This window comes from Hyperoodon ampullatus, assembly GCF_949752795.1.
Source record: "Hyperoodon ampullatus genome assembly, chromosome: 19".
Lineage (NCBI taxonomy): Eukaryota > Metazoa > Chordata > Mammalia > Artiodactyla > Ziphiidae > Hyperoodon > Hyperoodon ampullatus.
The window spans coordinates 54,899,094-54,913,310 of NC_136932.1; the positions used below are offsets into that span (position 1 = coordinate 54,899,094).

Consider the following 14,217-nt stretch of genomic DNA (forward strand, 5'->3'; position numbering starts at 1 on the left):
AACATAAATAACATTTCAATGAATAGTAGCTTTCTCTAAAGCAAAATAATATTTGATGAGAAAACTTGTACTGTTTGCGTTTTTGGAAATCTTTGTATGGCTTAAAAAAAAGACAACTGGATTCTCATGTGAGAATTACGAGAGAATATTTAAGACAGTTTTTATAACCACTCCATTTGTTCAGAAGTTAAATAGAGATATGGAAGATATAAAAGACCCAAGTTGAACTTCTTGAGAATGGACTATATTTGAAATGGAAAATACACTGGATGGCATGAACAACAGATTAAACATTGCAGAAGAAAAGATTAATGAACTTGAAGGCATTAGCAGTAGAAACTATTCAAAATATGAACATAGAAAAATGAATTCCTAAACTGAAAAACAACTTGAAGTAGCTTAATGTACAGATACCTGGCGTCCTCAAAGGAGGGGATGGGAAGAAAAAAGTAAATACTTTCTGAACTTGGTGAAAGCTTTAAATCCACGGATCGAGGAAGTTCAGTGAACTACAAGCACGTGAAACATGAAGAAAACACCAAAACACATGATAATCAAATTGCTCAAAGCCAGTGATAAAAAATCTTAAACTGGCAATGAAAAAAAAGATGTTATATTTAGAGGCACAAAGATAAGGGTGAAATCGGGTTTCTCACTGGAAACAATACAAGTGAAATGATAATACAGCAACATTTTTAAAGGATGGAAAGAAAGAAATATTAACCTAGAATTCTATAATCAGCAAAAATATATTTTAAAAAATATAGTGAAACTAAGACATTTTCAGACCTGGACTATAAGAAATGTTAAAGTGCATGCTACAGATAGAAGGGAAATAATACCAGTTGGACCTCTGAATCTAAACAAAGAAATGAAGAGCATCCGAAATGGAAATTGCCTGGATAAATAAAATTTTTTTTTCTGTTACCAAAGTAATTTTAAATGATAATTGACTGTTTAGTCAAAAATTATAACATTGTATCTTTGGATTTTTAACGTATGTAGAAGCGAAATACATGATAACAACAGCTGTATAAAGGCCAAAAGAGTAGAACATGGACGTATAACGTAAGAGTCTGACGGTATATGTGAAGTGTTACAATAACAATTAAAGCTAGACCGTGACAAGTTAAAGATACCTACTATCCTATTACTTTCTGTTGCCTGCTGTAACAAATTACCACAAATGTGGCAGCTTAAAACAATAGGAAAAATTTCCCTCACAGTTTCGGAGGCCAGAAATCCAAAAACTATTGCTAAGCCAAAATCGAGGTTTCAGCAGGGTTGTACTAGCTCCAGAGACACTAAGGGAGATCCATTTCTTGCCTCCTTCAGTTTCTGCTCTCTGCCAGCATTTCTGGGCTTGTGACCATGTCACTCCTGTCTCTGCCTTTGGTCACATGGCCTTACCTTTTTTTGTCTCTGTCAAATCTTCCTCTTCTTTTCTCTTACAGTGACACTCATGGTTACATTCTGGGTCCACATGGATGTTCCAGGATAGTCCCCTCATCTCAGGATCCTTGGCTTAATCACAACTGTATATTCCCATTCACATGTTCCAGGGATTAGGATATTGATATCTTGGGGACACTGTTCAGCCTCCCACAACTATAAACTATAAAGCCACTGCTAAAATGACAAAGACATTTAGTTTATAAAGCAACAAAGGGGATAAAATTGAAACAAATCCTAATCTTAAGGAAGGCAGGAAAAGAGAGCAGGTAACAAAAAACAGATGGGACAGATACCAAGACATGATACTATAAATGGTCTAAACACCCCAATTAAAAGGCAGAGATTGTCAGATTGCCTAAAAAAGCAAAACTCAAGCGTATGCTAACCCCAAGAAACATACTTTAAATGTAAAGATGTACCATACTAGTACTAATCAAAACCAAGTTGGAACTGGTGTTTTAATATCAAAGTAGATTTCAAAGGAAAGCATATTACCAGAGATGAAGAAGTTTATTTCATAGTGATAAAAGGATCAGTTAATGAAGAGGACATATAACGACTATAAACATTTCTGTTTATACCCTGATAACAGATCTTCAAAATACATGAAACAAAAACTGTTAGAAGTATAAGGAGAAATAGACAAAAACTATTCTCTCAATTGATAAAACAGGTAGGCAGAAAGCATCAAGATTATAGTACATTTGAACAGCACTATCAACCAACCTGACCTGACTGACATTTATAGACCATGTGATCCAACAGTAGCAGAATACAAATTATTCTTACATGTGCACAGAATATTTATCAAGAAAGACCATATTCTGGAACATAGAACATGTGTCAATAAATTCATAAGTATTCAAATCATTCAGATTGTTTTTTTACCATAATGGAATTAATTTAGATGTTAGTAACAGATATTTTGAAAATCCGACGTATTTTAAAGTTAAATAACACACTTCTAAATAACCCCTGGATCAAAGAGGAGATTATAAGAGTTTCTTTTTAAGTGTTTTAAACTGAATTAAAATGAAAACACAACATACCAGAATTTGTAGAATGCTGCTAAAGCAGTAGATAGGGGGAAATTTATAGCACTAAATGCCTACATAAGTGAAAAACAGAAAGGCCTTAAATCAGTGATGTCAATGTCTACTTTAATAAACTAGAAAGAAGAAGAAGTTAAATGGAAAGTAAACAAAAGAAAGGAAATAAAGATCAAAGAGTGCAGTGAAATAAACAAATGCTGTAGAGAAAATCATTGAAATCAAAAGGACAACAAAATTTGAGGGCTAATACTATATGACTAAGATTTATAATAAGGCCACAGTATCAGCATAATACAACATAGTATTAGCATAAGAATAGACAGACGAAGAATGGAATATACAGATTTCTTCCACTATCCAAAAGTAGAGCAGTCCTATGAAAGCTTTTGTAGGCTGAAATGGCATAAAGTGAAGGAACAATTACCTTAGGACACATCTTGCTAATGGATGCACAAAATATATCAGGACAAAGCATAGATACTCACAGATACAGTTCAAAGCTATGGCGGCTTGATACTGAGATGCTGGGTATGATTCCCAGGGAAGGAGCTTGGTGGTGCCGCTCTTGCTGCTTGGAGCATGCCTCTATAATGGCTTTCTACAAAATAAGCACTGAATGCTGTTTTCACTTTTCAGCTTTTTTTGTAAAAACAAAATTTCTCTTCAGATTTCTTTTGGTTAGCAAAAACAGGTACTAGTGTAGGTTCTTTTGTAAAAGTTAAGTGGCATAAAGAGAATGTTCGAAAATGGGGGATACCTGTACTACGATTCTAGAAATAAACACACATTCATTAGGAAACTATTTTTTGACAAAGATTCAAAGACAGTGCTATGGGGAAAGTGTAGTCTTTTCAACAAATTGTGCTTGAACATTTGGCTATACATATGCAAAACTTACTGGACACAACGTAGGAGAAAATTTTCCTTTGGGTTGGACAATGATAGTTTAGTTACAATGCAAAAACACAATCCATAAAGAAACACATTTGTAAATTAGGCATCATGAGAATTGTAAAGTTCTTCAGATTACGTGGATTTGTATCAAGAATATATAAGGAATTTGAAATTCAACAATAAAAAAATAAACAAGGTCTCTTTTCCATAAAGGCAAATAGTTTGTCAGACACCCCACTAAAGAAGATTTATGGATGGCAAAATAATCCTGTGTAAGATGTTTAATAGTATAAGTCATTAGGGAAGCAAATTTATCTACAGGACTTCCCTGGTGGCGCAGTAGTTAAGAATCCGCCTGCCAACACACAGGTCACGGGTTCGATCCCTGGTCCAGGAGGATCCCACATGCCACGGAGCATCCAAGCCCGTGCACCATAACTACTGAGCCTGCACTCTAGAGCCCACGAGCCACAGCTACTGAAGCCCACGCTCCTAGAGCCCGTGCTCTGCAACAAAGAGAAGCCACTGCAATGAGAAGCTCGTGCACCGCAACAAAGAGTAGCCCCTGCTCTCCACAACTGGGGAAGTTGTGCACGCAGCAACGAAGACCCAACACAGACAAAAATAAATAAAGAAAGAAATTTTAAAAAATAGTAAATTATAAAAAAAGAAATTTATCTACAATACCACTGTGTCCTATTAGAGTGGCTATAATTAAAAAGATCATACCACATGTTGGCAAGAATATAGAGAAATTTGAAGTCTTATATGTTTCTGGTGGGAATGTAAAATGATACAACCACTTTTGTAAACCATTTGGTGATTTGTTAAAAAGTTAAATATACACTTACTGTGTGACTCAGCTAAACCACTCCTAGATACTCACCCCAGAGAAAAGGAACTAGATGTCCATTCAGAGACTTCCAGAAATGTTCATGGTAACTTTATTTGGAATAGCCAAATAAAATCAACCGTAATTGCCACCAACAGATGACTAGATAAGCAAATTTTGGTATGTCTATACAGTGGAATAACACTCAGCAATAAAAAGTAATGAACGGTTGATACGTGCAACAATGAGAATGACTTATTTTTTTATTTCTTATTTTTTTAATATTATTTATTTTGGCTGCTCCAGGTCTTAGTTACAGGATCTTTTAGTTGTAGCATGCAGACTCTTAGTTGCGGAATGCCTGTGGGATCTAGTTCCCCGACCAGGGATCAAACCAAGGCTCCCTGCGTTGGAAGCATGCAGTCTTACCCACCACCAGGGAAGTCCCTTGGAATGACTTTTAAATTAATTATTCTTAGTGAAAGCAGCTGGATAAAAAAGAGCACATATATATGATTCCACTTATATAAACCTCTAGAAAAATGCCAACTAATCTATAGTGACAGAATGCAGGTGTGCGGTTGCTTAGAGATGGGACAGGCTGGGCTAAGGTTGGGTAGAAGGTGGAGGGAGAAGGTAAGAGGGAAGAATTACAAAAGGCAGAGGAAACTTTGGGAATGATGGATATGTTTAGTATCTTGATTGTCATAACGGTGATGGTTTTATGGGTATATATAAATATGTGTGAAACTTACCAAATTATACATTTTAGTTACACTTCATTAAAGCTGTTTTACTCAAAAAAACAACAACTAAAATGTCATTGGTCTGTCTTATACTTTGCATGGATCTTTTACTCATGCATGATTTTGTAACAACATGGATTAATCATTTGGAAAATAACGACTTACTAAGTAGTGTTGACACATTTCATTATGCAGTATCAGTCACATTCATGGATATCACCATTTGCACAACGAAAGTCTTGAAGTATTGGAAAGCTTTTAAGCTCATGTGGTACATACAAATTTTCCAGGATTCTGTTTTTTCACTTGAAAGTGTGTTTTATCATTGGCAACAAACACTGACAATTCTTTTCCTTAGTTGTTTTGGCACAGAAAATGTCTGCTGGGTATCCACAACCAAATAACCATTGTTTGTCAGTTCTCTGAATTTGAGGTTTCACAAAAAAAGTGACTGATGATCTTGGAACTCAGCTGAACAAAGTGATTTTTCCAAGGCAACCACTGCATATCACAATGCAGCATAAGTACTTTATGTATATTTCCCATTTGTGACACCAAGCATTGAGGTTTAATAACATTTATCATGTTTACTACTTCTTCAAAGACATTCTTTTTTTAAAAAAATTTATTTATTTTAGGCTATGTTGGGTCTTCATTGCCGCGCATGGGCTTTCTCTAGTTGCGGCGAGCAGGGCTGCTCTTCATTGAGGTGCGCGGGCTTCTCATTGTGGTGGCTTCTCCTGTTGCGGAACACGGGCTCTAGGCATGCGAGCGTCAGTAGTTGTGGCACATGGGCTCAGTAGTTGTGGCTCACGGGCTCTAGAGAGCAGGCTCAGTAGTTGTGGTACATGGGCTTAGTTGCTCCGCGGCATGTGGGATCTTCCCAGACCAGGGCTCGAACCCATGTCCCCTGCATTGGCAGGCAGATTCTTTTTTGTTTGTTTGTTTGTTTTTGCGGTACGCGGGCCTCTCAGCGTTGTGGCCTCTCCCGTTGCGGAACACAAGCTCCGGACGCACAGGCTCAGTGGCCGTGGCTCACGGGCCCAGCTGCTCCGTGGCATGTGGGATCCTCCTGGACCGGGGCATGAACCCGTGTCCCCTTCATCGGCAGACGGACTCTCAACCACTGCGCCACCAGGGAAGCCCTGGCAGGTGGATTCTTAACCACGTGCCACCAGGGAAGCCCAAAGACATTCTTGAGAGACATTGAAAAATTTTTTTCCCATCTGAAAGTGTGTAGCAGTGAATAATATAATGACTACTGGTACATTTTAACTACCATTGGCTTTTGCACCGTTAGTGCAAATGTCAAACACTGCGAAAAAGGCAAATAACATCTTAGCGTTATCATGAAGATAGTTTTGACTTTTTGGATCACTGAAAGGATCATGGGAACTGACCCCCAGTGACACAACTTCTGACATAGACTAACCTTAGTGCAGAATATTCTTGCCATGACTGGTGAGTCAAACTATGAATAATGCTAGTAATATGGAAAGGATTCTGGCCTCTGAGTTGTACGTATGTTTTAGTCATAGCTCTGTTCCAAATCTCCTGTGTGATCTGAAACAGTGGACTTACCTCTATTGTTATTATAACAGCTAACCTGCTGAATATATACTTTGTGCTATGCACTGTGCCTTGTATAACTCATTTTGCTTTACTACCACCTCATGAGCTGTTAAATGCTATTTATCACTCCCGTTTCACAGATGGAAATATCATAGCTAAGTTATTCACTCAAGTTCAGCATTGTTAAGGTGCAGTCTTTTTAACATAGATTTTTCTTTCTCTGTATTCTTTGTTCTTAACCACCAAGCTCTGTTTTGTTCCCTGAAATCAGCCCTTGTGACTGGGAAGGTGGTTGATCTTGGGCAGAATTATAAAAAGTTTAGTGATTATAAGATTTTGTTCATAGCCCCGTTGCTACCATTAATCTTGGTTCTCTTCTTGTCTCTTGATTAATTTATTTCCTATATATAGGCATACTTCAAGATATTGGAGGTTTGGTTCCAGACCACCACAATAAAGCAAGTTACATGAATATTTTGCTTTCTTGGTGCATATAAAAGTTATGTTTAAACTATACTACAGTCTGTTAAGTGTGCACTAGCTGTATGTCTGGAAAAAAAAACAATGTACATACCTTAATTTAAAAATACTTCATTGCTCTAAAATGCTAACCACCACTGAGTCATAATGTTTTTGCTGGTGGAGGGTCTTGCCTCAATGTTTGATGGCTGCTGACTGATCAGAGTGGTGGTTGCTGAAGTCTGGGGTGGGTGTAGCAATTTCTTTAAACAAGACAACAGTAAAGTTTGCTGCATTGATTGACTCGTCCTTTCATGAATGATTTCTCTGTAGCATGCAATGCTGTTTGATAATATTTTACCCACAGTAGAACTTCTTTCAGATTTGGATTCAATCCTCTCAAACCCTGACTCTACTTTATCAACTAAGTTGGTGTAATATGCTAAATCCTTTGTTGTCATTTCAACAATCTTCACAGCATCTTCACCTGGAAGTAGATTCCATCTCAAGAAACCCTGTTGTTGTTTTTTTTTTGCTTATCCATAAAAAGCAACTCCTTATCTGTTAAAGTTTTATCATGAGATTGTAGCAATTCAGTCACATCTTCAGGCTCTACTTCTGATTCTCATTCTCTTGCTATTTTTACAATATCTGCAGTTACTTCCTCCACTGAATTCTTGAACTACTCAAAGTCATCTGTGAGGTTTGGGTTGTTTTTTTTTTTTTTTTTGCGGTACGCGGGCCTCTCACTGTTGTGGCCTCTCCCCTTGCGGAGCACAGGCTCCGGATGCGCAGGCTCAGGGGCCATGGCTCACGGCCCAGCTGCTCCGCGGCATGTGGGATCTTCCCGGACCGGGGCACGAACCCGTGTCCCCTGCATCGGCAGGCGGACTCCCAACCACTGCGCCACCAGGGAAGCCCCCATCTGTGAGGTTTGGAATCAACTTCTTTCAAAGTCTTCTTAATGTTGATATTTTGACCTCTTCCCACAAATCATGAATGATCTTAATGGCATCTAGAATGGTGAACCCTTTCCAGAATGTTTTCAATTTACTTTGCCCAGATCCATCAGAGCAATCACTATCTACGGCAGCTATTGCTTTACGAAATATATTTCTTAAATACTAAGACTTGAAAGTCAGAATTACTCCTTGATCTGTGGGCTGCAGAATGGATGTGTGTTAGCAGGCATGAAAACAACATTAACCTTGTACATCTCCATCAGAGCGCTTGGGTGACTAGGTGCATTGTCAATGAGCAGTAATATTTTGCAAAAAATCTTTCTTTCCAGAGCGGTAAATCTCAAGTGGGTTTAAAATATTCAGTTAACCATGCGTAAAGAGATGGGCTGTCATCAGGCTTTGTTGTTCCCTTTATAGAGCACAGGCAGAGTAAATTTAACATAATTCTTAAGGTCTCTAGGATTTTCAGAATGGTAAATGAGCATTAGCCTCAACTTTTAAGTCACCAGCTTACATTAGCTCCTGACAAGAGAGTCAGCCTGCCCTTGGACGCTTCAGATTCAGGCATTTACTTCTGGATAACTTGCTGCAGCTTCTGTATCAGCACTTCTATGTTATGGAGACAGCTTCTTTCCTTCAACCTTATGAACCACCTCTGCTAGCTTCAGACGTTTCTTCTACTGCTTCCTTGCCTCTCTCAGCCTTTGTAGAATTGAGAGTTAGGGCCTTACTGTGGACTAAGCTTTTGGCTTAAGGGAGTGTTGTACTTGGGTACTTTTATTGTTGACATATATACTTCGGGAACTTAAAGTTTACATTGTCTTATAAGCAGTAATAACATTATCAGTGGTAATGAAATATCATTCAGGATACTAAGGTTGAAAGAGATTAGAATTTGTGTATTTGTTAGATATTATCTGAATACCTTAATAAGAATGTTCTATTTGGATTAAAACAGACATCTTATCTTCTTTTTTTTTCTGGCCATGCCATGCAGCTTGTGGGATATTAGTTCCCTGACCAGGGATTGAACCCACGCCCTTGGCAGTGAAAACACAGAGTCCTAACCACTGGACCGCCAGGGAATTCCCTTATTACCTGTTAATTCTCTTAACACTTCGGCAAGCCTAGAGAAGAGTCTTGAATATTTTCTTATTAATTATTGAAACGTCATTCAATTATGAAATTGAGAGTTTAACAGTGAGGTAGTTTTACTGTCAAAATATGAAATAAAAATGTAAAACATTGTATTATCTAGTAGATTTTAATAACGTTTGGGACCCTGCAGAAATACTTTCATAATTTCGTTATACTTAAATATCTTTCTCACTGTGTGTGTTATAATCCACCTGTGTAGGCTTTCTGAGGAAATTTGTGCATGAGTGACATCCTTGAATTGACTCTTAACAGTATTTACGGATCTGACTTTTGTTTTAGAGAAGGAAATTTCTTTGAGTTGCTTAAGCAAAGAGTAGAACTTTCCCTTGGGGAGTAATATTAATGAGACTAAAATTTTAAGTTAATAATTGTTAAATTTATTCAGACTTTCAGTTTGATAAAAGAAGGGAATTTAAGTTGGAATATTCAAATTTGAGGCTTTAGTTTTATCTAAGATTAGGGTTGAGATGCTATATAAATAATTTAACTTGGATTAATTGCTGTATTTAATAGAAACATAGGTATATCTCTGTCATGATTTTAAAGAACTAATGCAGATGAAACAATGATCTTTTTTCAAACATTATATGCTTTTTCATATAAAAAACTGATTTTTCAAAAAGTGTTCTATATTGATTTTAAACTTTTACCTGTCTTGATCCTGGATGTATTTAACCATCTGCATTAATGTCTTTCTCCTTAGATTTTCAATATTCTTTGTTGTTTCTCTGAATTTTGAATTTTTTTAATACTCATTTGTAAAATAAAAGTAAAATCTTTTTTGAGGTGAGATTCATATAATATGTAATTAACCATTTAAAAATACACAATTTAAGGACTTTCTGGTGGCACAGTGGTTAAGAATCCGCCTGCCAGCACAGGGGACACGGGTTCGAGCCCTGGTCCGGGAAGATCCCACATGCCATGGAGCAACTAAGCCTGTGCGCCAAAACTACTGAAGCCCATGTGCCTGGAGCCCTTGCTCTGCAACAAGAGAAGCCACCACAATGAGAAGCCCGCGCACCGCAATGAAGAGTAGCCCGCGCTCGCCTCAACTAGAGGAAAGCCTGCGCGCAACGAAGACCCAACACAGCCAAAAATAAATAAATAAAAAATACACAATTCAGTGGAACTTAGTGCATTTCCAGTGTTGTACAGTCACCACCTCTCTCTAGTTACAGAACACTTTCATCATCCTAGAACACCTCATACCCATCCCTTCCCCCAATCCTAGACAACTACTACTCTGCTTTCTCTGTGTACTTGCCTATTCTGGATATTTCATATAAAAGTTCATACAATTTGGGATCGTTTATATTTGGCTTCTGTTTACTTAGCATAGTGTTGCCAGGGTTCACCGAACGTTGAAGCATATATCAAAACTTCATTCCTTTATATGGCTGAACAATATTCCATTGTATGTATAGACCTCAATTTGTTTATCAGTTCATCTGTTGATTGACATATGGGTTGCTTCCATCTTTTGGCTATTACGAATAATCCTGCTATAAATACTCATGTATGAGTTTCTATATGGGCTTATGTTAATTCTGTGTTTTTAACGTTTTGAGAAATTACCAAACTGTTCTCCACAGTTGGCTGCCCCATCCTCTGTGCCTACCATTTTAAGATTACATTTTATAGCCATCCTAGTGAATATGAAGTGGTATCTCATTGTGGTTTTGACTTGCATTTCCTTAATGACCAGTGAAATTGAACATCTTTTCATGTGTTTTTTTGGCCATTTGTATATCTTCTTTGGAGAAATGTCTGAAATTCAAGTCTATTTTCCATTTTTATATTAGGTTTCTTGTCTTTTAATTGTTGAGTTCTGAGAATTCTCTCTACATTTTGTATACTAAACCCTTATCAGACATATGATTTGAAAACTTTCTCCCATTCTGTGGGTTGTATTTTTGCTTTCTTGATAATGTCCTCTGATACACAAAAATTTTAAATTTTTGCGAAGTCCAAATTACCTATTTTTTCTTTACTTGTTCATACTTTTGGAGTCAAATCTACGAATCCATTGCCAAATTCGAATTCATGAATATTTACCCCTGTGTTATTTTCTCAGCACCATTTGGGTTTTTTGTTGTTTTATTTTGTTTTGGTGGGATCCCAGTTGCTTGACTAGGGATTGAACCTTGGGCCCACAGCAGTGAAAGCAGAGAGTCCCAGCCACTGTGCCACCAGGGAATTCCCTCAGCACTGTTTGTTGAAGAAACTTTTTTTTCCCTATTGAATCAGAACGCTTGTCAAAAATCAACTGCACACCGATATTGGGGTTTATTTCTGGACATTTAATGGCACCCTTTGCCTTACAACTGCCATAATAATTAGGCAGACAAAATATCACAGCTTGTGTATTAGTTTGTGCCATCAATCTGTATAATGCGCTGTGAGAGATACTAATGTAAAAATCATCTGACAGTACTTAAATACGGTTGACCCTTGAACAACACAGGGCTTAGAGGCACCAACCCTCCACACAGTCAAAAACTGCATGTCACTTACAATTGGCCTGGCCTATCCTGGGTTCCTCTGTATCCATGGTTCTACATCCTTGGATTCAAACAACTGCAGATTGTGTAGTACTGTAGTATTTACTATTTAAAAAATTCACATTTAAGTGGACCATTGCAGCTCAAACTTAGGTTGTTCAAGGGTCGCCTGTACTTAACGTTTATTTGTAGATAAAGAGCTGTAATTTTTTCTTTTGCCTTTGCAAGCAGAAATAGCAGACTGAGGTATTGGGTTTTTCTTTTAAAAGTTTATCTCCGCTAAAAAAGAAGCTTTATGGCTACTGTTGGATGTTCCTTCTGATCTTTATTTTTTCACTTCTCTTTCTTGCAATAGCAGTACTTTCTTAGTAAAAATGACTTCGAAGGCTTGAGAGTTTTATACTATATAGGATACGGAAATCTAAATGTACCGGCTTTCCCATTGTATACTTATTTTCTATTAGAAAATTTTATAGGCTTGAATTGCTGAATACACAGTTGATTTATGATAACTTGAATTGGAAAAATATAGTATTCAAAATTTATTATTTATTTACCTCAAAGAAAATGGCAGAACATTGTGAGGAAACAGGTAATGAATATATGGAAAAATACATAGTGTTGCTAAAATGTGTAACTTTGAAAGTACTGTTTTATACAAAATTTATTCATTATTTGAGGTGGTATTTTATACCTGCTATATTGGTAAACATTTTTAAAGGGGAAGAAGGGCCTAGTGCCAATCATATTGTGGTAGCCCCTTTATATTACTGTTGTGACCGTCCTTTCTGAAAGACATGGAGCTGTGTATATCAATAAGTTTCTTCTTAGGTACTTAATCACCTTAATGTTTTGATGGAATTTATTCTTGCTTTACTAACTCTATATTAATAGTTTTTTCAATTTTAGATATGAATACCGTGTAGAGATGGTTCATCAGTCCTGCAATGATCCTACCAAAAATATCATTCGAGAATTTGCATCTGACTTTGAAGTTGGAGAATGTTGGGGTTATAATCGATTTTTCCGTTTGGACTTACTTGCAAATGAAGGATACTTGAATCGACAAAATGATACAGTGATTTTAAGGTAATAGGAAACATTTATATCATGGCTTTTATCACAGGGAATAATGTCATCAGAATTGTAAAGTCTTTTCACTTAACAAAGATGAATATCGAAATTCATACTAACTCTAACCTTACCATGTTCTTAACCATTTAATTTCAGGAGTCCTGTGTGGTCAGTGAATAAGTTAGTCAGAAATGTGTTTGACATCTAGTTAGTAGTTCCATAAAAAGTAAACTACTGGGGCTTCGCTGATGGCGCAGTGGTTAAGAATCCGCCTGCCAATGCAGGGGACTCGGGATTGAGCCCTGGTCTGGGAAGATCCCACATGCCACAGAGCAACTAAGCCCCTGTGTCACAACTATTGAGCCTGTGCTCTAGAGCCCGCAAGCCACAACTACTGAGCCCATGCACCACAACTACTGAAGCCCAAGTGCCTAGAGCCGTGCTCCACAACAAGCCACCGCAATGAGAAGCCCACGCACCACAACGAAGAGTAACCCCCACTCACCACAACTAGAGAAAGCCCGTGCGCAGCAACGAAGACACAACGCAGCCAAAAATAAATTTAAAAAAAAAAGTAAACTACTACTTCCAGTAAATGTGGTAATGTCCCATTTATCTATTGAACTTCTAGCAACCTCACCATTTGGAAATCCAAGAATAGTGTGGGATCAAGTGCTTATTTTTTTCCACTTGGCATTGTGTATTATATTTGGATGACTGGTTTTGAAAGCTTAATTTAACAAAATGATTTTCAGTTTTTTCTAGATAACAGCAAATTAAAAGTAAGGGAATAGAGATGAAAATTGATGAAAATAGACTAAGTGATGGTAGTTGGTATGTTATTTGCAAGAAAGGACAGAACATAAACAGTGACTATAAAGTTACAGCCCTATTTAATATTAAGACCCAGTGCAGATGGAGCCAAAAATAAAATAAATTTATTTTAAAAATTTAAAAATAAAAAAAATAAATTCAAATATGTTTTGAACTGAGTGGTTTCAGAATGTTTAACAGTTTAGTAAGTTTCCATCAAATAATTTTAAAAGCTTTTTTCCTTAAAAGAGATTTGAATATACTCTTTTAAATTTCACTTATTCTGATTTCTTTGTCCTTGAGCATGCTGGATGAGTTGCTGTTATATCACCCTTTACTATTATGTGTTCTTCATAACTTTTCTGGGAGAATAAGGAAGTATAAAAAGAGATTATCGCATTTTGAGTATAGAAAAAAATTCATGTTTTTGTCATCTCTTCTTTTGGGGGATTATTTTAGTATCATTTTATAACCTTATAGGTTTTCTTAAATTATTCACTAAAAGAAATATCAATAATTTGTTCCTGTTTCACACTTTAACCAGAGAGGATTGTAAAATTATTCAAATACCAATTTTACCAGCCTGCAAAACAGCCTTTTTTTTTTTTTTGCGGTACGCGGGCCTCTCACTGCTGTGGCCTCTCCCGTTGCGGAGCACAGGCTCCGGACGCGCAGGCCCAGCGGCCATGGCTCACG

The 14,217-nt window shown here is 37.0% G+C and overlaps 1 protein-coding gene across 6 annotated transcripts in view; it reads left to right on the forward strand.

Annotated features, from left to right (window-relative positions):
• TRIM37 (tripartite motif containing 37) overlaps positions 1-14,217 on the forward strand; it is a gene marked incomplete at both ends in the record, with an annotated part of 147,861 nt that overhangs the window by 47,726 nt on the left and 85,918 nt on the right. For all 6 annotated transcript variants that reach the window (XM_079726308.1, XM_079726307.1, XM_079726311.1 and 3 more), the window contains one exon: positions 12,544-12,723. In XM_079726308.1, the coding sequence (XP_079582434.1) occupies positions 12,544-12,723 (180 nt within the window). The remainder of the gene's footprint in view (positions 1-12,543; positions 12,724-14,217) is intronic.